The sequence below is a fragment of the Culex pipiens genome, chromosome 2 (genome assembly GCF_016801865.2).
Source record: "Culex pipiens pallens isolate TS chromosome 2, TS_CPP_V2, whole genome shotgun sequence".
NCBI lineage: Eukaryota > Metazoa > Arthropoda > Insecta > Diptera > Culicidae > Culex > Culex pipiens.
In genome coordinates this window covers 89,735,287-89,759,810 of record NC_068938.1, presented here as the reverse complement: position 1 = coordinate 89,759,810, position 24,524 = coordinate 89,735,287, and the positions used below count along the sequence as shown (strand labels likewise).

General features: G+C 39.0%; 2 protein-coding genes across 7 annotated transcripts in view; both read right to left on the bottom strand.

Annotated features, from left to right (window-relative positions):
• LOC128092652 (uncharacterized) overlaps window positions 1–21,454 on the bottom strand; it is a 35,547-nt gene extending 14,093 nt beyond the window's left edge. Inside the window, exons 1-2 of the mRNA XM_052706938.1 lie at window positions 16,131–21,454; window positions 15,547–15,710 (exon numbers count right to left, since the gene is read on the bottom strand). Coding sequence (XP_052562898.1) covers window positions 15,547–15,710; window positions 16,131–21,454 — 5,488 coding nt within the window. The remainder of the gene's footprint in view (window positions 1–15,546; window positions 15,711–16,130) is intronic.
• Window positions 1–24,524, bottom strand: part of LOC120416326 (tyrosine-protein phosphatase Lar) — a 441,119-nt gene that overhangs the window by 394,294 nt on the left and 22,301 nt on the right. The window lies entirely within an intron of this gene.

Sequence of the window (24,524 nt, the reverse complement as noted above, 5' to 3'; positions counted from 1 at the left end):
CAGCAAGCGAAACCAATAAATTGATTTTTTAAGTAAGATTTAAGAAATCGTTCAATGTCAGTAAATATATTTTAAATATTGTAAGCCCTTTTTTCTCGAGCTTGGGAGAAAACAGAAACAAAAAGAGAAAAAAAATTCACATTGAATGTCAACATATTTTTAAAATTAATTGCCCAAGTTACTCATAAAAAACAGGAAAATATTTTTTAAAAAAGCTTATGTTCAAAAGAAGGAAAATTTTCAGATAAGACAAATAAGACCATTGCAAAATTTATTGCAGGTTATTGAACCAACTTTTTAAATCGAGTTTAAATTATTCAGAATACAATATAATGTATAACGCGTTTTGTTTCATTTTAAATCAAATAGAGACTTTTTAATATTTTTACAAATTTTGAACCTTGAACATAGATTGGTACAAAACAAAAAGCTAAGGCAAATTGTAACAAAATTTAATTCATATGTAGTTCGGGACACTTGAAAGACGTGTAGATGAACAATCTTAAGCATTTTTGAAATTAGTTTTTCGTAAGTAGGTCGAATACCAAGGCAAAAAAGGCTTTTTTACCATTGACTCTTACGTCTTTTTGAAAACTTATTCGTGATTTTGAGTTTTTTTTTCTGTTTCGAAATTTGGAAAATCACCCCCTCCCCTTCATTCACCCCCTCAACCTTCCTAAGTTTCCATATAATTTTTGCAGCTGTCCATGCAAAAATGATCGATTTGGTATATTCGGCTTAGTTGTAGGTATTGAAGAAGCCAATTAGAATAAATAGAGTTACGGATTTTCAAAATTAACGATTCAAAATTAACTATTTCGCACAAAAAAAATCAAATCCGTATTATTCAATTTTTTAAACTTTTGATAAGTTTAAGGGACAAAAACCAGATTTCGGAAAGTTTGTTTTGATTCCAAACCTTTCTACATATTTTTTAAAGGAGATCAGAAAATTTATCAAAAATTGAGCATTGGACCGCTTTTTTTGCTGAGATATTGGCATCAGAAAATGCTCGAGAAAATGGGTGGCTGTTTGGGTGCGACTTAAATTTTCTTGTTTGTTTTTCTTTTTTTTTCTCTGAAAGATACATACCGATTTTCGAATAATTACGTACCATTTTAATATGCATTTCATTTTTATAATGGACAGCTGCCAAAATCGTATGGAAACTTGTCTGGTAAACCCAACGACCCAAAATGGCTTTTTTGGTCATAGGGTCCCCACTTAGTTTTCAGCACATAAAAAATACGAAACAAAATAATTCACAAAATCGGCCGATTTTGTATCGAATTGCACTCTCAAAATAACAAAAAGTAAAATTATTAATATTAAAATATAAAACGTTGTTAATCAGTGATTTTAGCCTAAGGATACAAAAAGTCTCATTTTGACATAGAAAATTCTTTGGCAAAGTTTAATTTTCTCTTTCAAAATATAAAGTGATGACGATATGCGGAAACGTAGATAATCATTCAGCAGAAAATCAAAACATGAATCTGATATTATGGTACTGTTTCTTGTTTGTAATACAAACTTTGAAAAAATATAGAAATAATGCAAACAAATCCTGGACGATTTTAAATAAGATAATTTTACTAAAAATAATAACTGAAAATAGATTTACTGGTAAACCGTTCATCTTGAAAATAACGTACCGTAAACCGGGGTGACTTTGATAGCCGGGGTGACTTTGATAGGTTTGCGATTTTTCCACAAAATGAAGAGTACAATTAAAATATGTACGGAATGGTTTAAAATCATACTGACTTTGGTAGAGAAGTGTTCAAAGTACCTCATGAAAACTTTGCATAAAATTTTGAAAAGTTTTAAAAGTTAGTTAACTATAATAAAGAAAATGTTGATGAAAGTAATTATTTTAAACTACTCAAAGTGTCATGATTTTCTCAATGAACATGGTTTTGAATTGGAAAACGGAATTAATTTTCGGATTCTTTGGACAATTTTCCACTAGGAGAAGGGTGAATAATTTTTTAAATAATAAATAATATGTGTTTTTGAAAAACAATTTAAAAAAATCTCCAAATTTATAGGCAATTTCAGTTGAACAAATTTCATGAAAAATGTGAAAACTTGTGATTCGTGCTTCAACTTTAGTATAAAATGCAATATCGATCGATAATTTTATAAACAAAACTAGTTTTAACAAATTTCAGGCAAAATTCCGACTTTTTAACATTTTTACCTAAAATTTATATGTATTTTGTTAAAAGGCTTATAAACTTAGTTTACTAAATATAAACTTTGTTTTTTTTTTCTTAAAAGCTATATCAGCTACTTTAGTGATGCTACATTCAACGTACAAATAAAGTTTGAACATCTTAAATATGATTTTAACAAGAAAAACTATGACTATCAAAGTCACCCCGGAATTTGAACTAGGAATTTCAACGTAACTATTTTTCCAATCACTATTGAAAAAACTTTTTTTTTTTCAAAATAGTGCATGGACTTTGTGTGGCCTACCCCAGCACATGTTTTAAAAATAATATTCTTGATACAAACCTCACTAGTTGGAAAATATTACAAAATAAATTGAAATCCTATCAATGACACCCCGGTTTACGGTACAAATTTCTTAAGATAAATTAAAATTTATGCATAAGAGTGTAACAAAAATGACTTTTTGGCGGGCATTCAAGGATTTGTTCCGGTGGGCATACTAAGCCCAAATCCAAAATACGAGCTTGATGGGACGTAACAGGATCTGGCGCTTTGCATTTGAATTTTAAATGGGATTTAACCCGTTTTTGGCCACTGAAGTGTTTATTTTCAACATCACTAGTGTGTAGGCCAGATCATTGCGCATCTTTTGGTATAAATAACATTGAAATTTGGAGCACCCTGGAGCTCGGTACAGACCTTCAAAGTTCGGCATTTTTTTTCGAAAAATCGGCCCCGGCAAAAAATATATGCGACGCCCTAGATGCCATTTGATTTTGCTGGGGCCGATTTTTTGAAAAAATGCCAAACTTTGAAGGTACCGAGCTCCAGGGTGCTCCAAATTTCAATGTTTATATACCAAAACATGCGCAAGGATCTGGCCTACACGCCAGTGATGTTTTTATTAAACGCATTGGTGGCCAAAGTGTCTCAAAAATATACATTTTTGAAAAAAATCTCTTTTTACGAGTTAAATCCCATTTAAAATTGAAGGGCGGAGCGCCAGCTCCTGTTACGTCCAATCAAGCTCATATTTTGGATTTGGGCTTAGTATGCCCTCCGGAACAAACCCTTGAATGCCCGCCAAAAAGTCGTTTTTGTTACATCCTAATATGCATGCATTCTTTACTTGAATTTGCATTATTTTCAAAACATTCTATAAGAAGAGCTTCTTACATTCAGTTAATCATCCCGCACCTTTGCAAATACAAACTGTACCTCATTAGAGATGAACACTCACCTGCCTAGGATGAGCGTCCTTGAACACGATGAATAATTCTGCTAAGCATATTAACCATTAGCGTTGAAAAATGAAATTATGAGGCTTTGGAACGTCCCCAAGTACCATACTCGACATTAATTAAAAAATGACACCTTTTCATTTTTTCCTCCAACTTTTCCAAAGTAGCTTTTAACAAACCCCTACAAACCACTTCTGTATGCAATTACAGAGTTCTTGCTCTCTGTCGTTGGCTACAACTACTGGCCTACAAAACGTAATTGCAGTGTAATTTCTCCGACCCGGTGGGCTCCGATCCTTCCGACGAAGCTCAGCGGGTGGCCACCTGGAGCCGCAAGGATTCGTTTTTCCTTTCGGAACGAAAAAAGGCCGACTCATCAAAAATAGAGCAAAATCATGGCAAGAGGATTCCCCGGTCCCGTTGAGGCGAGTGAGAAAGGCAAGGCGAAAAACTGATGACTTTTTTTCACAGTCGGAACTATTTCAAATACTAATATTTATTAATTAACTAAACTTCAATTTTTGAACATGAATAAAAAAATTTGAAATATAGTAATAACTAATTTTGACCACTTTTTCCCCTTTTCAAACCCACCGTGCGAATGATGATGCGTTTTCCCCCGTGCCGTCAATCGCGCAAAGAACTTGGTCGTTCCAAAGTGGCGCCCGCCTTCTCCAGCTGAGTTTGCGGTCGGTGGTGGGGTCAACCGGCAAGGAACGATCGGAGGAATTTATCGAGATATATCTGGGCTGCCATAAATTGTGGTAGCGCACAGCACGGTAGCAGAAAAAGCAAATTATTAAGGAATCATCCCCGCTCCTCCTCGCAAACCTTGCTCTGTGAAGGGCTTGGTTTTTATGAGGAATTGCTTGAAACGGGAGGGAATGAATTTAGGGGAGGCCAAAGGTGTCAGGTTGATTTCCAAGTAAAACGAAAGGTAGTCAAACGAGTCCCTGGAAGAAGGGGGCACGGAGTGTTGAAGGAGAATTTGTTTTCGAATAAATTAAAATTCATTGGGGAATTGTATATTTCAGGCTTTTATCAAAGTTTAGTCGGCAACAAGAAATTAGGAAATAAATTTCATAAAAATATAAACGTATGTCAATATTTTATCGAAAAATCATACCCAACTTGATTTTTTTAAAGTATCAATCGGAAAGGGGTTCCAGCTAAATTTACAAATTCAAAGTAGCTGGCTTCAAATTTGTGAAACGGCAATTTTTTTCGGCTGATTTCAGTGGAAATTACCAATTTGTTGTTGGTAAAATAAAATATCATGATGGCTAATTTTCTAGTCAAATTTGATAGCCCAAATCTAAATAACCGCAAAGATTTTGCCAAAAATGCTTCAACACAATTTTGCGTACTTTTTTTATATCGAAAAACTATCTGAAGCTGAAAGTATTAATTTTTTGAAAGGTCGTCAGTTTGAGACCAAAACAAAGCTGGATAACGTCTCGTTGTGGGTTTGATCCTGTTGAGAGCCGGTCGGTTCACGGAGTTTTTGTAAAGATTTCAAATAAAAACTTGTACAGTTGATTGTTAATTATTCAAAATACATTATGGAATACCGAGGAGAATTTCCCTTATCCACTTAAAATATTTCAACATCAACACAATTTAAGAATTTTAGTAATTTAGTATTTTAGTATTTTAGTATTTTAGTATTTTAGTATTTTAGTATTTTAGTATTTTAGTATTTTAGTATTTTAGTATTTTAGTATTTTAGTATTTTAGTATTTTAGTATTTTAGTATTTTAGTATTTTAGTATTTTAGTATTTTAGTATTTTAGTATTTTAGTATTTTAGTATTTTAGTATTTTAGTATTTTAGTATTTTAGTATTTTAGTATTTTAGTATTTTAGTATTTTAGTATTTTAGTATTTTAGTATTTTAGTATTTTAGTATTTTAGTATTTTAGTATTTTAGTATTTTAGTATTTTAGTATTTTAGTATTTTAGTATTTTAGTATTTTAGTATTTTAGTATTTTAGTATTTTAGTATTTTAGTATTTTAGTATTTTAGTATTTTAGTATTTTAGTATTTTAGTATTTTAGTATTCTAGTATTTAAGTATTTTATTATTTTAGTATTTTAGTATTTTAGTATTTTAGTATTTTAGTATTTTAGTATTTTAGTATTTCAGTATTTTAGTATTTTAGTATTTTAGTATTTTAGTATTTTAGTATTTTAGTATTTTAGTATTTTAGTATTTTAGTATTTTAGTATTTTAGTATTTTAGTATTTTAGTATTTTAGTATTTTAGTATTTTAGTATTTTAGTATTTTAGTATTTTAGTATTTTAGTATTTAAGTATTTTAGTATTTTAGTATTTTAGTATTTTAGTATTTTAGTATTTTAGTATTTAAGTATTTTAGTTTTTTAGTATTTTAGTATTTAAGTGTTTTAGTATTTTAGTATTTTAGGGTTTTACTATTTTAGTATTTAAGTATTTTAGTATTTTAGAATTTTAGTATTTTAGTATTTTAGTATTTTAGTATTTTAGTATTTTAGTATTTTAGTATTTTAGTATTTTAGTATTTTAGTATTTTAGTATTTAAGTATTTTAGTATTTTAGTATTTTAGTATTTTAGTATTTTAGTATTTTAGTATTTTAGTATTTTAGTATTTTAGTATTTTAGTATTTTAGTATTTTAGTATTTTAGTATTTTAGTATTTTAGTATTTTAGTATTTTAGTATTTTAGTATTTTAGTATTTTAGTATTTTAGTATTTAAGTATTTTAGTTTTTTAGTATTTTAGTATTTAAGTGTTTTAGTATTTTAGTATTTTAGGGTTTTACTATTTTAGTATTTAAGTATTTTAGTATTTTAGAATTTTAGTATTTTAGTATTTTAGTATTTTAGTATTTTAGTATTTTAGTATTTTAGTATTTTAGTATTTTAGTATTTTAGTATTTAAGTATTTTAGTATTTTAGTATTTTAGTATTTTAGTATTTTAGTATTTTAGTATTTTAGTATTTTAGTATTTTAGTATTTTAGTATTTTAGTATTTTAGTATTTTAGTATTTTAGTATTTTAGTATTTTAGTATTTTAGTATTTTAGTATTTTAGTATTTTAGTATTTTAGTATTTTAGTATTTTAGTATTTTAGTATTTTAGTATTTTAGTATTTTAGTATTTTTGTATTTTAGTATTTTAGTATTTTAGTATTTTAGTATTTTAGTATTTTAGTATTTTAGTATTTTAGTATTTTAGTATTTTAGTATTTTAGTATTTTAGTATTTTAGTATTTTAGTATTTTAGTATTTTAGTATTTTAGTATTTTAGTATTTTAGTATTTTAGTATTTTAGTATTTTAGTATTTTAGTATTTTATTATTTTAGTATTTTAGTATTTTAGTATTTTAGTATTTTAGTATTTTAGTATTTTAGTATTTTAGTATTTTAGTATTTTAGTATTTTAGTATTTTAGTATTTTAGTATTTTAGTATTTTAGTATTTTAGTATTATAGTATTTTAGTATTTTAGTATTATAGTATTATAGTATTTAGTATTATCTCCGCCAAATCACAGTAAATTTTTTTGTAAAATCGCGATAACTCGAGATGGTCAAAAGCTAGCCCCTTATGTTATTTTTTTTAAAAAATTGCCTGCTCTACAACTTTGTACACCATTGTTTTATTTAATTAATTAATAACCTTGAAAAGCTACAAAAAACGAAATTTTAAAACGACAATTTTGTTCTAAATGAAAAAAATACCGTTCTAGGTTATTGCAGGTACGAGAAGTACATAAAATAATATGTCCCAAGTTTTTTTTTTTTTTTTTTTTTTTTCATAAAATTATTTTTATTAGGTCCTTTTCGGTACTGGGACCTGGTTAGGACCGAGTCGGCTTTTGTAATTACATTTGACTTAATAATTACAGAGGATCTTGTGTGTAAATGTTAGTGGGAGGGGAGCCGATTACCCGCGGCCTACTCGGGGTTAGTAGGGAAGGGATTGATGTTAAAGACAAGGCGTGGGATGGGAAGGGGGATTGTGTAGGGGTCTTGGTTGGCTCTTCTGGCCTTTGCGTTTTGTCCTCAGCCGCAACTCGGTGTCCAGCTGCTGGGGCGTTCTTGCTTTGCTTCCGGTGCAATCCAGAAACGACGGCTTTGTGTGAAGGCGAGTTATACTAACTGAAGGAAAACTAACTGAAGGAAAACTAACTGGAAGAAAACTAAATGGATATTTTGGAATCTACGAGGAACTGATAGATCGGATAGAGAACATCAAGGTCTAGTTGAGATAACGCGTCTCGCATCGGGATTTCTGGTGGTCTTCCTCGGGCCCTGAGGGTATCTTTCAACTTAATTCTGTGAGCCTGGTGATCTGGACACGCCCATACGAGATGGTCGATGTCCTGATAACCCTGCCCACAGTCGCATAAGTTTGTATCACTCATGTTGATACGGTAAAGATGAGCCTTGGACGAGTAATGGTTCGACATAAGGCGGGACATCGTTCTGATGAATCCACGCGTCAAGTCCATTCCCTTGAACCAGGCTTTTCTTTGCACCTTAGGTCGTATGGAATACATCCACCGTCCTTTGGTGTCGTCGTCCCATTGATTTTGCCAATCCAGAAGCGCACGCTGCCTCGGAAAACCGTAGCATTCTTGTAGGCTAATTGGCCTTTCAAAAATGTCTCCACTCTCAGCACCCTTCTTGGCGAGCAAGTCCGCTTTTTCATTACCCGGAATCGAGCAATGAGCGCGGACCCATACCACCGTGATGCTGAAGGACTGAGCTGCCAGGTTGTTTAAAGTCTTGCGTATTTCCGTGAGGAAAAACGCAGTCTCCCTGGTCGGCTTCAGAGACCGGATAGCCTCAACAGAGCTAAAGCTATCGGTGAAGATGAAGTAGTGGTCAGGTGGCATGGTCTCGATGATTCGCAGTGCGCAGTAAACCGCGGCTAACTCTGCGACGTAAACCGAACTCGGGTCCTTCAGCTTAAAGAACAGCTGATAAGATTCATGATAAACACCGAAGCCCGTACAGCCGTCGAGCTTGGAGCCATCGGTGAAGAATCTGTTGTTTGGAGGAACATGGTTGTACTTTGATGCGAAGATCGACGGTACAACTCCCCGCAGAAGATGGTTTGGGATACCGCGAGTATCGGCTTTCATGGACGTGTCGAAGCCAATCAGGGTGCTGCTGGTTAACGGAGGCGTGCGCTGTACCGTTGTGCTCGGGCTCCACTCCCACGATGACATAAAGTCATAATATAGAAGCATGCGCCGAGACTCAACGTGAAGGTTCAGCAACGTATGTCCCAAGTTTTGTTACAGTTAATTCACGATAATGGTAGAATTTTTGAAACATTTTTTGTATTTTTTTTTTAATTCTGAGTACGCCATCAAATCAGGCGCCCAATTGTACAAAAAAAGATTCTGTTGTCACCAAATTTACAAATCATCACCATTTCAGACTGCAAGCTATTGGAAATCACGATTTATTTTTATTTTTAATATTATTTTATTTTTGTGATTTTATGTTTTTGCATAAAAAAATAAATAAAAAAAAACAATATGAAAAAAACCTCAATTTACTAGTACGAGGCAAGGAATTAAAAAAAAACAATTTTAAAAAACACTACTTAGGCTGGATTACCCAAGGATAGAGAAGAAAATAACGGTTAGATCGCCGTGAATTAATTGTTTTGTTGAGTCCAAGTTGAGTCTTATCAAAAGTTTAAAAGTTATGAAGCAAACCTGAGATAGGTGGTGTAAAATCGAGTCATGCATTAGAAAAAAAAATACAATAACCTCTGAATTACTTAAAAAAAATTTTTTTTTTGCGAAATCAGCAAACATGACAAGAGAAGTGATGTGGAGTCAAGTGGAGTCAAATCGCAGAATCGAACCGATTCCTATGAAGTCCAAGTGTACAGCAAAATCAACAGTAATAATGTGTTAAGTTCACGTTCGCATTAAATCAGTTCTTCCAGTGAGCAAAGTCAAATGGAGTCAAGTGGAGTCAAAACGTGTCAAAAGGTTGGTTTAACCTTCGGAAAAACACACCAATAAATCAGAACCCGGGGCATCAATTTACAAGACAAAATGCGATAAATTGGCGGAATTCACGCTTTTCCAATCGTTCCACCATGGTTACGATGAAAAAAAATACTATTTCGTCTGGAAAACGCACCGTTGAGCCTGAAACCTGACCTCCCTCCATCGGTTCGGCGGTAAAGGTTAATCACATAATACTCGGCGGGGGAAGTCATTGGGCCTGGGGAGGGCGTAGGGGATCCGACGGGTTCGCACCTGTGTTAATTAGCTCTGGGAGGTAGGGACGACGAGCGCACAAAAAAAGAGCTCCAGGCCGTCGATATTGTAAATCACCGGTAATCTGTGGGGTCACGGTGATGTTGTTTTCGAGTGCCACTTGGTGTCACCCGCAGGGGGGGTTTTAAGGAAATTGTTTGAAGCCGAGTGGAAGTGAAAATACTTTGAAATGTTTTATCGAGTGATTAACGAGCCGGGATATTCGTGACGCTGGGTTGGGAGAGATTAACTTAAGAATTGAAAGGGATTTAGTGTGACGAAACTCTGGCTTAAAATATTGAAAATTCCTTGTCCGACCCCTCATTTCCCCCATTTCGAAAATAGCAACCCCATCAAAGGTTCCACCCAGTACAACTGGATGTTAATTTGTTCATTTGGCATGACTTCGAGATCGGTATCAGCTTTTAACATTGCCATGTTGTCACCACCCTTGAACCAAACTCAGCTCCAGCCCCGTTGGTTGTCGATTCCGGAAGGTGCGAAAGCACACATACCTGCTCGCCCGGGCTCTCAAGGAAATTACCTGGACTATTTCCATAAATTAGAATTTCGAAGTATTCGTTTAATTGAAAATTCCACTTTCCAGCGCCGTGTTCTGCTTCGGCAATAGCGAAGAATGGGGTCAAGCTGGATCGTTTCGAGCAAAGACACCACCAAAAGTCCCTTAACCCCCCGTAATCGATTCCGGTTCGCTGGAATCCGGAACACTTACGCTAAAGGGAGGGAGGAGGGTTCTTGGACTTTCTTCGACCACCACAACAACTGTATTCGAAGGTGAGCCGCCCTGGGAAAATGGAAAATGCGCACCGCAAAATTTCCATCATCTAAATTGTATGAGCGGCGCTTGTGGTGGTGTTGAGGTCGGTAATGGGTGTTTGGGATGGGTTGGCTGCGAAATTGACGGGAAATTGTAGTTGTTTTCTGGAGCTTCGACGTGGTAATGGTTATGAGGGGGGCGCCGCCACCGCAGCATACACCGTGGAATTCGAATCGTGGGGAGAGGCGAGCTTTTCGGGATGGGGATGCTCTTGTGAGGATGTTCTTTTTTAAAAATGTATAAAATGCTACGTTTTGTACGTGTTCATACTGTGAGAATTTCAACAAACAAATTATTTTAAGAAGGTTTGTTCCGAATAATCTGATAATCATTCTCTTCTTAAACCAAAATACATGAAATATAGGCTTTTAAAATCAGCAAAGACTCTTAATTTTAAACAATTCAATTGTGCTGCTACAAAACGATCCAACCAGTTCTTAAGTTAACCCTCTACTGACCAATTTTGAGCAACTTTTGCTTTATTAAAAAATATATATATTCTTCATTTATGTTAAGTGTTTTTGAATACATTTATCTTGTTTAGTTTTTGTTTTTTTTTTCGTATTCTTAGGCTTTTTCTACAACATCCAATCTGTATATTTTGCAGTTTTTCACAATTTACCAGTTTTTTTTTATTCTTATTTAATTTTTTTTAGCTTTTAGGTCGCAACAAAATGTATACTAATTTTGAAATAAAAAGTAGGAGATATTGGCTGTAATCATGGCCAAAGTTGGAAAGGTCACATGACACAAGCGAAATCACAATACCAAAGATCTTTCAAACATTTTAAAATTATTTTCGCAGTTTAAAAATTGGTGCAAAAATGGATTTTTGACAACATTTTTATTGTAGCCCTTTAGAGACCAGATTGATGATTCTTAGAAGAGCACAACCACAGTTACACACCCCAGACCCAATGTCACCCCTGATGACGGTTATGAAAAATATAAAAATGTTTATTTTCAAACAGTATTTTGCGAATTAATTTATGAACCATATTAACAAGATTAGCAATCAAATTATATCTAATGACTTCAGGTTTGGCTGTAAATGGATAGATCTTCAAAACTCTACACAAATTATAAAATGCAAAGTACAATTGTATACATAAATTATGTCGAATTGAAAATGATGGTTCAAAAAAAAAAACTAAATACTTGAATATCAAAATATTGAGAAAAAAAATGTAAAATACACGACCATTTTTGCTAATCTACGATCAAAAAATCTTTAGAATCTGTGATCAATATTTTTATTCAAACAAAAATGTGTCTATTGTAAAACATGAAAATAAACATTCTGAGACGAAAAAAATCTATTAAAACATCAAAAATTGTTGCCAAAGTTTGTGTTTGAAGCTCTGCTTAAATGTTAGAATTGATTTCGAAATTTTGAAAAGTTTTTCAAATCAACATTTCAAAGATTTTGTTTTTACATTGAAAATTGAATCGACACTTTTAAGCTATCTTTTTCTCAAATCAATTGTTTGGATCAAAGTCCAAACATTAAAATTTACAATATTTTCGGCAATTTGCTAAAACCATAAAAATAGTTTTCGATTTTTAACCTATACAAATTTAGAATCACATATTTTTCTAAAGCTTTTCTGTTGTCCATATTTCTGTATAACTCAAAAATGGAATTTTATTAAAAAACATTTTTGGAAATGAATGATTTTTGAAAAATGATAAAAAGACAGCTTTCTAGAGTGCAACTATTTTTTATGGTGTAGAATTTGTAAACGATAAAATTATCGTGGCTCGATAATGGTTATCGTTATCGACTGGACGATAACGATAATCTATCGTTATCGTTATTTCGATAATTTTATCGGCGATAATCTTATCGCCGATTATGGACAATAACTCACTTTTAAAATCTTTCTAAAATTGATTAGTTCATGTTCATGTTAAATTTTCAATGCTTCTACTAAGAATATATTTTTTGAAAATGTATTAAATTTCGAAGTATAAATATGTACTCAAGATTGTTCACAAAATACCGATTTTTTTCGAAAATTCTCAAATTTTAATAAATTGCAATATGGGTTTCAAACGAAGAAAAATTGTGTTTGTTTTTTCTTCACTTTATTAAAGATTTTTTGTAAAATAATAAAATTTTCACAAATTACCGTATTTATTCGAAAATATTCTAATTTTCTAATTATGCAATATGGGTATCAAACGAAGCAAAATTGGTATAATTTTTTTAATTTTATTAGAGTTTTTTTTTAAATACAAAAATTTTCACAAATTACAGTATTTTTTGAAAAAACGACGTAAAATTTGGTATGATATGAAGCATATATATACACATGAATGTATGCATGAGGCATGCAAAATTTAGCTTTGTTTGATACCAATACTGCATTTTTATGAAATTTTTAGTATCTTTTAAAAATACGGTTATTTGTGAAAATTTTATTATTTTACAAAACAATTTCTAGTAAATTGAAAAAGCATACAAAATTTCATTTTGTTCGATACCCATATTGCAAATTATGAAAATTTGAGTACTTTCGAAAAAATACGATATTTTTGAATATTTTAGTATTTAACAACAATACTTTAATTTAGTGAAAAACACAAACAAAATTTCGCTTCGTTTGAAACCCATATTGCAAATTATGAAAGTTTGAGTAATTTCGAAAAAATACGGTTTTTTGCGAACAATTTTGAGTACATATTTATACTTTGAAACTTACCGTAAAACGGGGTGACTTTGATAGCCGGGGTGACTTTGATAGATTTGCGATTTTTCCGCAAAATGAAGAGTACAATTAAAAAACGTAAGGAATGGTTCAGAAACATACTGACCGTAATAGAGAAGTGTTCAAAGTACCTCAAGAAGAATTTTTCATAAAATTTTGAAGAGTTTAAAAAGTTAGTTAACTATAGCTAAGAAAATGTTAATGAAAGTCATTATTTTAAACTTCTCAAAGTGTCATGATTTTCTCAATGAACATGATTTTGAATCGGAAAATGGAATGCATTTTCGGATTCTTTGAATAATTTTCCACTAGGAGAAGGTGAAATAAGTTTGTAAATAATAAATAATATGTGTTTTTGAAACACAGTTAAAAAAAATCTTCAAATTTATAGGCATTTTCAGTTGAACAAATTTCATGTAAAATGTGAAGACTTGTGATTCGTGCTTCGAATTCAGTATAAAATGCAATATAAATCGATAATTTTATAAACAAAACTAGTTTTAACAAATTTCAGGCAAATTTCCGACTTTTTAACAATTTTACCTAAAATTTATATGTATTTTGTCAAATAGCTTATAAACTTAGTTAACTTAACATAAACATTGATTATTTATCTTACAAATTATATCAGCTTCTTTAGAGATGGTACATTTAACGTACAAATAAAGTTGGAACATCTTAAATATGATTTTAACAAGAAAAACTATGACTATCAAAGTCACCCCGGAATTTAAGAATTTTTAACGTAACTATTTTTCTAAACACTATTGAAAAAACTTTTTTCCAAAATAGTGCATGGACCTTGTGTGGCCTACCCCAGTACATGTTTTAAAAATAATTAAAAAAAAAACGAAGTTGACTTTATAGCTGTCGGCCACCATTGCTAGTACCAACTACTAGTGTCTTCCTTTTAACTACAAGGACTTCGCCGCCCTGGGCTCCTAAGTGTATGAAAGTATGGCACGGAGCGACGGCGCCGAATACCCATATTTACACAAAGAATTTTAGAGCGCCCGCCGCGGGATTCGAACCAGCGACCTCTGGATTGTGAGTCCAGTGCGCGGTCCGATTGATCCACACGAGCGGGACAAATAATAATCTTGAGAAAAACCTTACCTGTTGGAAAATATTCTAAAAACAAATTGAAATTCTATCAAAGTCACCCCGGTTTACGGTACTACATTTTCAAAAAATATAGAAAAATCAATAAGATATGGTTAATTTTTTTTAAAAATGAGTTATTATCCATTATCGGCGATAAGATTATCGCTGATAGAATTATCGAAATTGGGATAACGATAACCATTATCGTTATCGTCAGGCAATAATATTATCGACGACAATTTTATCGTTTAACAACCTTGAAATACAGAGATTGCACAATGTGTTTAGTGTTTCTAAAATACGCTCATTTTTCTAGGAATTTTTAAAGTACATCACTTAAAACTACTACTGTAAATTGCCATGGTTGGCCATTATAAAGACCTGAACAATAATTTATCTATTTTCAAATTTTGAGCTTGAAAGTGCTCTAAAATCTGCTGCCTACTGCAGTCCCGATTTTTCCCAGTTGACGATGTATTAGTTTATGTTTATGGGTTCCAAAAAACTTTGTCATGACTGGGCCGTAAAATACAACTTCAATATTCTACATCACCCAGTAACATCCCCAGAAAACTGTGTGTACAATAGGGTGACAAGAAAAATAGAAAATTTCGGAAAATCGCAAGAGATACCCCCTGGATCGATTCTTTATGCAAAAACAAGTAACTGTGCCAATTTTGAGCCAAATCGGTTAAGGCTAAGGGGTCGCTTTTCATCGTTGAAGTTTATATGGGGAAAATCCCAAAAATGTATGGAGAAAAACATCGCTTCAGGATTTTTGCAGCAGGTGGCGCAGGTCTCGCCCAAAATTGTCCAAGTGTGAGATTCTTGTAGGAAATTTAATTACCTACAACTTTGTAAAAGGGTGCAAGACGATCCGAGTTGATCCTGATGAGTTATTAGCAATGCGATGAAAAGAAATCGGCTTATATACTTGAAAGTATACAAGGGGTATATAGGAAGTATATAAGAAATATTTTTTTCTAGAAAAATCATCAAAAATCAGGATCAACTCGGATCGTTTTGCACCCTTCGACAAAGTTGTAGGGAATTAAATTTCCTACAAGAATCTCACACTTGGACAATTTTGGGCGAGACCTGCGCCACCTAGCAGAAAATTACTGAAACGATGTTTTTCCCCATACATTTTCGTGATTTTCCCCATATAAACTTTGTTGGAACCGGTTTTGGTTGAAGGTACCTGGTTGGTTGTTGGGATGTGCTCCGGACTCCGGGGCTTTTACGCGGCCACTCCTGTGGCTGGCGGTCCTTAAGGTTGACGGCCGGAACCGGGACGGGATGGAGTACTCCGGCGGTCGTTCCTGGCACGACTTCAGGCGCTTGTCGGATGGCTTTGGAATCCGTCTTCGAGATGGTCACGGGTTTCGCGGGTTATGGCCTATAGGCCGAAATGACACACACGCGCGTTAGGTTGAAACCACTTTTATTTAAAGCAAACTATTTATTAAAAACCAAACTAATTGAACTTAACTTTATTTAATTTCTTAAGTAAAACACAACTTGTTAAATGGTGTCGAGGAAGGTTTTGCGTGTGGGTCTTCGCGGAGTGAAGCGCTGAAGCGTACTGTCGCGCAAACTGGATCGCAGAATCCTCGAAGGCTCACTAGCGGAGATCGCGGTCCAGTTTCTCTCTCACCTCTTCTCTCGCGGCCTTCGCGGCGAAATGGCGATCAGAGGGATCTGCCGTTCGCGGTTTAGAACTCTCGGTCCACACGGTCCGAGGGGTTTAAAGAATCCGAACATTCCGACCCCCCCTGAAATTGCCCGATTTCAGCAGTCTCTGCCTTTTCTTCCTCGATCGATTCTGCTGGTATTGGTAACAGGCAAATCTTCGTAACTGGTCTCTTCAGGTATCCAGTAGCAGTCCGAAGCGTAACTACGCGGACCACACCATCAGCGCCGGGATGAATCTCGTGTATTCGTGCCATCTTCCACTTCATCGACGGCTGGTTCTCGTCGACCACGATGACAAGACGTCCAGGGCGAATTTCTATCGCAGGCTGCCAGTTCTTAACACGAGCTTGTAGTTGTTGCAGGTACTCCGTATGCCATCGACGCCAGAAATGTTGAAGCTGCTGTTGGATGCTCTGCCAGTGCGTGAGGCGGTTGTTCGGGATCTCGGAGTAGTCCTTGTCCGGAACTGCTTCTAGGGATGTCCCGATCAGGAAGTGAGCGGGGGTTAGCGGTTCGAGGTCGGTGGGATCTTCAGTGAGGGGCGTGAGGGGTCTTGAGTTGAGGCAAGCCTCTACCTGGGCGAGGAGGGTTATGTAGTCCTCGTGTGAGATGGAGGATTGGCCAACAACGCGGAGGAGGTGTTTTTTGGCGGACTTAACAGCGGCTTCCCACAATCCGCCAAAGTGGGGAGCGCCAGGAGGAATAAAGTGCCAATTTATACCCTCCTGGGAACATTCGTGCTGGATTTGTTCGTGGTGTTTCTCGTGCCTGAGGTTGTGCAGAAGGTCTTTGAGGTCGTTTTTCGCACCGACAAAGTTTGTGCCATTGTCGGAATACATGTCGGCTGGCTTTCCCCGACGAGCCACAAACCGACGCAGTGCTTGGAGGAACTTGGCGGTGGACAGGTCCGAAACCAGCTCCAAATGGACCGCTTTAGTTCCAAAGCAAACGAACACAGCTACGTAAGCCTTAACCGGCCCCCTTCTATACCCTTGCCTAATGTAGACTGGCCCAAAGTAGTCTACGCCTGTATTGGTGAATGGTCGAGCGGCGATCGTTCTTGGAGTTGGTAGTTGTCCCATAAATTGCTGTAGAAGTTGAGGTTTCGCCTTGAAACAGTCCTTGCACTGGTGTGTGGTCTGCCGACACAGGTCTCGTCCTCTCAGCGGCCAAAACTTCTGTCGCATCGTCGCTAGCATCAGCTGGGTTCCGGCGTGAAACAGTCGTAGATGCAGGCAGTCGGCCAGAAGTTTGGAGAAGTGGTGGTTTCCTGGGATGATAATCGGGTGCTTGAAGTTCTCGTTTCGGTCGGAGTTGCCCAACCGTCCTCCCACGCGGATGACACCTTCCTTGGAGAGTTGCGGGTTGAACCACCGTAGCTTCGAGGTGTTGTGGACAGGTTTGCCTTTGGACAGGTCCTGGAGTTCCCTGCTGAAAGCTTCTTGCTGGACCAGCCGTGCGAGACACCATTCCGCTTCTCGTAGTTCCTTGGTGGTTAGCGGGACTGACAGGGTACGCTCGGCTTCCGGTAAACGACGATTGCGCAGGTACCGTCTCCAGTAGGCGGTCGTGCGGATCAGCTTCCAGTATTCGTTGAACTTCGCAAAATACGATTCGTTGAATGACTTGGCAGAAACTGCAGCAGCTGATTCGACGTGCTTTCTCCTCTCCTTGGCGCAATCTTCGGTCTCCTCTTCGGGTGTTGCTTGGGCAGGCCAGGAACTCGTCTCGTACATCCACAACGGGTCCCAATCTCCGTCAATGAACTCCTTGGGGTCCAGTCCTCTGGACAGCTGGTCAGCTGGGTTCATGACTCCGGGTACGTGAAACAAGTGACAACCTTGGGTAACATGCTGGATAAAGGAGACACGGTTGGCCACGTAGGCATTCCACGTTCTTGGGGGTTTCGCAAGCCACTGAAGGACCGTTCTGGAATCCGTCCAGAAGAAGGTTTCGAAGCGGAAGGTTGTGCACTCCTTGAACTTCCGGTACATGTCTGCGGCTAGCCAAAATCCGTTCAGCTCGAGCCGGGGAATGGGTTGTCGCTTGAGAGGAGCGACCCGGGATTTGGACGTGAAGAAAGACACCTTGACTCTCCCCTCCTTGTCCTCAGAACGGATGTACAGATTCGCCCCCAGTGCCTTCTCGGAAGCATCGCTACAAAAGTGGAGTTGAATGTGGACTGGATTGGGAATCATAGCGAATCTTGGAATCCGCAGGTTGTTCAGGTAGTGCAGCTGCTCGTAGAACTGCATCCACTCGTCCAGCATCGACTTCGGCAGAGGATCGTTCCAGTCCCAGGGTTTGCCCTTCGCGTTCTTTAGCTCCCAGATTCCCTGCATAAAGATCTTTGCCTTAGCCACCACCGGTCCAACAAGCCCCAAAGGATCGAAAATTTTGGCAATGATAGAGAGTATTTTGGCCTTGGTCAGCTCGTTCGGTGGAATCAGCGTCGACTCAATCTTGAACCGGAACGTGTCAGTTTTCGGCTCCCAGACCAACCCAAGAGTCTTCACGGTCCTCTCTTCGTCGAAATCGATCCCCTTCTCTCTCGGTAGTGCCAAGTTGTCCTCACTCACACCCTCGAGCGCTTCCTCACAGTTGGAGACCCACTTGCGAAGCGGAAAACCTGCTCCCAGCGTCATCGTGTCCAGTTGCTCACGAATTTGTTTCGCTTCGGCAGGGTGGTATGCACCAGTGATTACATCGTCCATGTAAACATCTCTCGCGATCCTCTCGGCAGCCAGTGGGTACTTGGTTGCATCATCGACGGACAGCTGCTTCAGGGTTCGGGTGGCCAGGAACGGCGCCGGTTTGGTGCCGTACGTCACGGTTAGCAGCTCGTACGTGTCGATGGGATCGTCCTCCGAGAAGCGCCAGCGAATTCTCTGCAGCGGTAGGTCCTCGGCGTCCATCCGAATCTGCCGAAACATTTTCTCCACGTCTGCGACGAGAAGGATTGGAAACAGGCGGCTTCGGGAGATGATGGTGCGCAGGTCGTCCTGGATGACTGGGCCGTTCAGCAGAACGTCGTTTAGGGATGTCCCAGTGGAGGTTTTGCTTGACGCATCAAACACGACGCGGACGCGCGTTGTTGTGCTGGAACTTCGGATGACGGGGTGGTGTGGGAGGTAGTAGGTGGTCGCGGTGCTTGTCGGGTCTTCGATGATCTTGCACATGTGGTTCCTGTCCAAGTAATCCTTCATGAACGCATGGTACTCCTTCTTCAGGTCATCGTCGCGAGCCAACCTTCTCTCCAGGAAAAGAAGACGACGATCAGCAGCGCTTTTCGATTCTCCTAGCTTGATGTGCAAATCAGCAGACTTTGGCATTCCAACGGTGTACCGACCATCTCCACCTCGCTTGACGGTGCGCACGTAGTGGTCCTCGCACGTGCTCTCCTCCACGGAATAATCGGAAGTAAATCCTCCGTCCTCGCATTCCCAGAATTTGGTCATAATCTCCTCCAAGGTTTCCGTTACGGTTGAGTGCTGGCATACGATCGGTGCTTCTCCACGGTTCCAGCCGCACCTGCCAGTCACGATCCAGCCGAACACCGATTCGACCAGGGATGGTAGTCCTGCTCCAAGCGAGATCCTCTGTTTGGATGGGAAGAAGTTAAAGAAGAACTCTCCGCCGAGCAAAACATCAATAGGGTTGGTTCTGAAGAATTCAGGGTCCGCCAGTTGGACACCTTCGGGAACAGTCCAGCTTGTTGGTTCCACCGGGGAGGTTGGTAGATCTTCAGTCACCTTGGCCAAAACGTAAAACTCCATGACCTCGCAGTACTTCGACAATCTGGACTTGACCGTGGCTCGAACCTTCTGCGAAGTTTTCGTAGGAACTTGACCAACACCGGAAATCTGCACGTTTGCCTTGTTCCGGGACACGTGCATCCGTTGAGCGAGTTTGGTGGAGACGATATTGCACTCTGACCCAGAGTCCAAAAGTGCCCTTGCTGGAAACTCCTGTCCAGCATCGTCGACGAGCAAAAGTACTGCGGTTGCCAAAAGCACCTTTCCGACCGTAGCTGCAGAACTGGTGTTCGCCGTACGTGTCTCCGCGACAGCAGCAGAGGACGACTCAGCGGTCGCCGCCGTTCCTGCCTCCTCCTTGGTTGGCCTTGCTGGGATGGCTGGACATAGGTTGGGTTTTCCTTCCGGTTTGTAGCAGACCAGCGTATGGTGGCGTTCCTTACATCGCTGACACGAAAACCTGGAAGTACAATTCCTAGCGATGTGGCCCTTCCGGAAACAGTTTCTGCACAGCGCGTTCTGATTGACGATCTTCTCCCTCTCGCTGACTGACATCCTCGCAAACGATGGACATTTGAAGAGGGGGTGTGAGTCAGAACATGCCAAACAGCCGAAGTTGGGGTTGGAATGGACCGTGTTTTGGTTGGAGACCTTGGTGGCGAAAGCTTTACGGGGTTTGGACTGGTGGGACTCTTGGTGTTTGGTAGGCAGAGATTCCAGAACACAGATGTGCCGACGCAGGAAGTCGATCAGATCCTGGAAAGTCTCTTCCGTCTTCGTGGACACGTGCTCCTCCCAGCTGCGCAGCGTTTTGTCGTCCAAACGAGAGCACAGCAGATGAACAAGAAGAAGATCCCTGTACTTGGCGTACTCCACAACTTGATCCAGAACTCGAACGGTTTTGTCGAATCCTTCCACCAGTTCGCGTAGCTCAGCAACCGACTCCTTCCGCAAAGTTGGCAGGTCAAACAAACTCTTGATTTCCAGCTTCTTCATGTGCTTGGTGTTACCGAACCGCTTTTCCAGTAACTCCCACGCCACAGTGTAGTGGTCTGCAGTAAATTTCACATTCGCGATCTCCGTTTTGGCAGGACCGTCAAGTTGATTCCGCAGATAGTGAAACTTTTCAATATTTGGCAATTCCGACGAGTGAATCAGCGACACGAAGAGATCTCGAAAAGGCAACCAATCCTCATAGTTCCCAGAGAACCTTGGCAGACTGATAGTAGGCAATTTAACGTGTTGGGTAGAAGGGGTGGTGTGGGCGGACTGCGAAACCATGGGCAGGGCTTGGGCTTGATCGGGAAGCTCCCGAATTTTAGACTGCAGGAATGCTTTGACCGTAAAATATTTATTTTGGAAGGCACTCCGAATGTTGGCGTACCTCTCCGGTTTGGACCCCTTTTTCTCACCACTCTCACTTTTTTCCTCACCCTTATCCTCACCTCTCTCCTCCTCGCCGGTCCCCTCCTCACTGTCCGCTAGCTCCGCCTCCGTGATGGCATCGTCGATTTTGTCCCACAGCGGCTCGAGCTTCTCCAGCCGCATAACCAGCTCGCCGGCCTGCTTGCTTGCGTCGTAGCTCTCCATGAAAGCGTAGATCCCGTTGAACGACGTCATCAGGTTGCGCAGGCGGGTCACGGTTGAGCGACGAGACATCGTGGCAGGTGTACAAATGGGCAGCTAGAATAAACAAGCACGAAAGGAGCACCCTTGGGATGCGCGGGGAAATATTGGAATGGTACTAACCGATTGCCAATTAATTCGTGCCTTGAATTAATTATGCACCGTTTTCCTGGTACGGGCCTTCACCTCAAGGTGGGAAATGGAGCGACCTCCTTGTGCACGAACCTCAGGGCTTTGTGGGATGGGACGGTTCACGAACGATCGCTGCTCTCGCCGACAGTCCGCTGTCGACTTCGGTGGGTGGGATTGTGGGTGGTTGACGCCGAATCGGCAGCACGACGTAGTGATCGATTCCAGGCGACGATCACTCTCTCTCTCTCGATGGGCGGGACCACACAGGGTGTGGTAGACCAATGCCGACTTCCGGTCGACGGGTAGCTCGAGTCCTTTCGAGCTTCGCTGGGCGTGGTCTCGTTCGAATCCAGTGCCGAATCCAAATCGGCTCGAACGATCGGTTGTCGGGCGCGTGCAACGGGGTACCGATGTGCGAATCGGTTCGCTGGGGTGGACCAGGACAGTCCAAGCACGGATACGGTCAGTTCCGATGACCGTTCGGGAACGTTGCAGCGTCTGGAGGCTGGCACACCTGGATGCGATTTGACTCGCGGGAGGGAAAAGTGCCAAAGCGTAACACCGACTAAACCGATTTTAGGGTATTGGGGCGGTACTAACCTGCTCCCGATTAAAACGGGCCTTGTAAAGTTAAAATCAGGAACTCTCGTACACTGGCCGGCGCGGTCGGGACGGCGCTCGGGAAATGGCACCAAACTCGGGAACCTCGTACAAGTGGCGATCGTGGTAATCGCCGTCAATTAGTGGCACAGTCCGCGGGATGAGTGCCAAACCGTTGGAGATCAGGCCAATCCCTGGCCGGGATGGGGTGAGATGACGCTCGGGAAATGGCGCCAACCTCGGGAACCTCGATGGCGGAACGTCCTTTGTACCTCCTCGACAAAGAACTCGGAATTTGTAGGGCTCCTCCGACAATATCCAATTGTCCGCGGTGGCCTATTGTGCGTCCTCGCGACAATGGCGGTCCGATCGGCTTGGTCCGGCGTGTTCCGGACGCGGAAACCGACTCCAGGCGGGTACCTTCAACCGATCCGGTTCGAAGGACCAAATGTTGGAACCGGTTTTGGTTGAAGGTACCTGGTTGGTTGTTGGGATGTGCTCCGGACTCCGGGGCTTTTACGCGGCCACTCCTGTGGCTGGCGGTCCTTAAGGTTGACGGCCGGAACCGGGACGGGATGGAGTACTCCGGCGGTCGTTCCTGGCACGACTTCAGGCGCTTGTCGGATGGCTTTGGAATCCGTCTTCGAGATGGTCACGGGTTTCGCGGGTTATGGCCTATAGGCCGAAATGACACACACGCGCGTTAGGTTGAAACCACTTTTATTTAAAGCAAACTATTTATTAAAAACCAAACTAATTGAACTTAACTTTATTTAATTTCTTAAGTAAAACACAGCTTGTTAAATGGTGTCGAGGAAGGTTTTGCGTGTGGGTCTTCGCGGAGTGAAGCGCTGAAGCGTACTGTCGCGCAAACTGGATCGCAGAACGATGAAAAGCGATCCCTTAGCCTTAACCGATTTGGCTCAAAATTGGCACAGATACTTATTTTTGCATTAGGAATCGAGCCAGAGGGTATCTCTGATGTCGATTTTTTTTATTGTCACCCTAGTGTACAATAACCACTAAGTACGTCAAAACGACCAACAACCCATCACAGTCAGTCGATTTGCGCTCTCGTGCCCTAATGATGCACTATGGGCCATCTCCATACAAACATGCGGCCAAATTATTTTTTTGCTTTTTAAATGTTTTTTCATACAAATTTGGGTAATTGTATGGTATTGAAATGATATACGTCGATTTTTATGACTTTTCATGTTTTTCAATAGTTGATTGTTTATTATAAATAGTCTTTTTATACATTTGCAAGTGCAACAGAATTGCATATATATTGTATTGCAAGTTTATATTATTAAATTATGGATAAGCTAATACATCCCCACTTTAAGGACACAACCCCTCCCTCCTCTTTCTTTCACCCCCCCCCCCGCTCTCCTCCTTCCCACCAACAAAATTTTGTTAAGCGTAATAAATTCATTTTAAGTCAAATATTTATTATTTACTGCTGTGTGTTTCTTTTTGTGAGTCCATGCCATATAACTTGAGACCCCCCCCCCCACCCTTACGGGCATAAATTGCGAAAATTTAGATTGTTAAATCAAATAACAGAAAAAATAATTTTATTCAAAATATTAATTATGAAGTAAAACGATAAAATACAAACCATATTCTTAAAATTCATTTGATTATAGAGTTTGTGACAGCTTCAGGATATGTTAAAGGTACTTTTTATGATGTTTTGTACTAACCAACATAGAACTTAAATGTGGATCAGTTTCATGGATTGATCGCAGAAATTCATCATGCTAAGTCAACATTTTGATGAATACTTTTTCCGGTATCAAACTGAGATTCTCCAGTTTCGCTTGAGAAACTTCGGTACGAATACCTTATTTTGACTAAGGTACTCAATTTTAAATGTAGGCAACAGAAAATTCCAATAAAGTCATTTCGAACTTCTTGAAACCAGGTATTGATTTTTGAAGCGACGATGCCCACGAAGTAGGTAGCAAAGCAAGTGAAATAAACGGGCGCATATGTAGATTGCAGCAAATTTTGATAAAACGTAAATGTTCAAAATGGCATATCTCCGAAAACGCAAAAAATCGCAGGCTGGAAATTTCAGCAATGTTAGATTATAATCCAATCTTTCAAGTGATCTTAGTTTCATGTTTAGCATCGGTTAGCAAAAAAAGTACTCGATTAACAAACACAAAAAAATATGATTTGTCAAAAAAATGCTCCAGTTATTCGATGAAAACTTCAGTTTTTGGTTTGGAAACAACATTTTATCTATTAATAGTTTCAAAGCTTATCTCATTACCTTTCCAACGATGTATATTTGTCCTAATAAAACATTTAAAATGGCTGAGCTATGTTAAAATTAAACAATCAGCCTTTTTTACGAAAA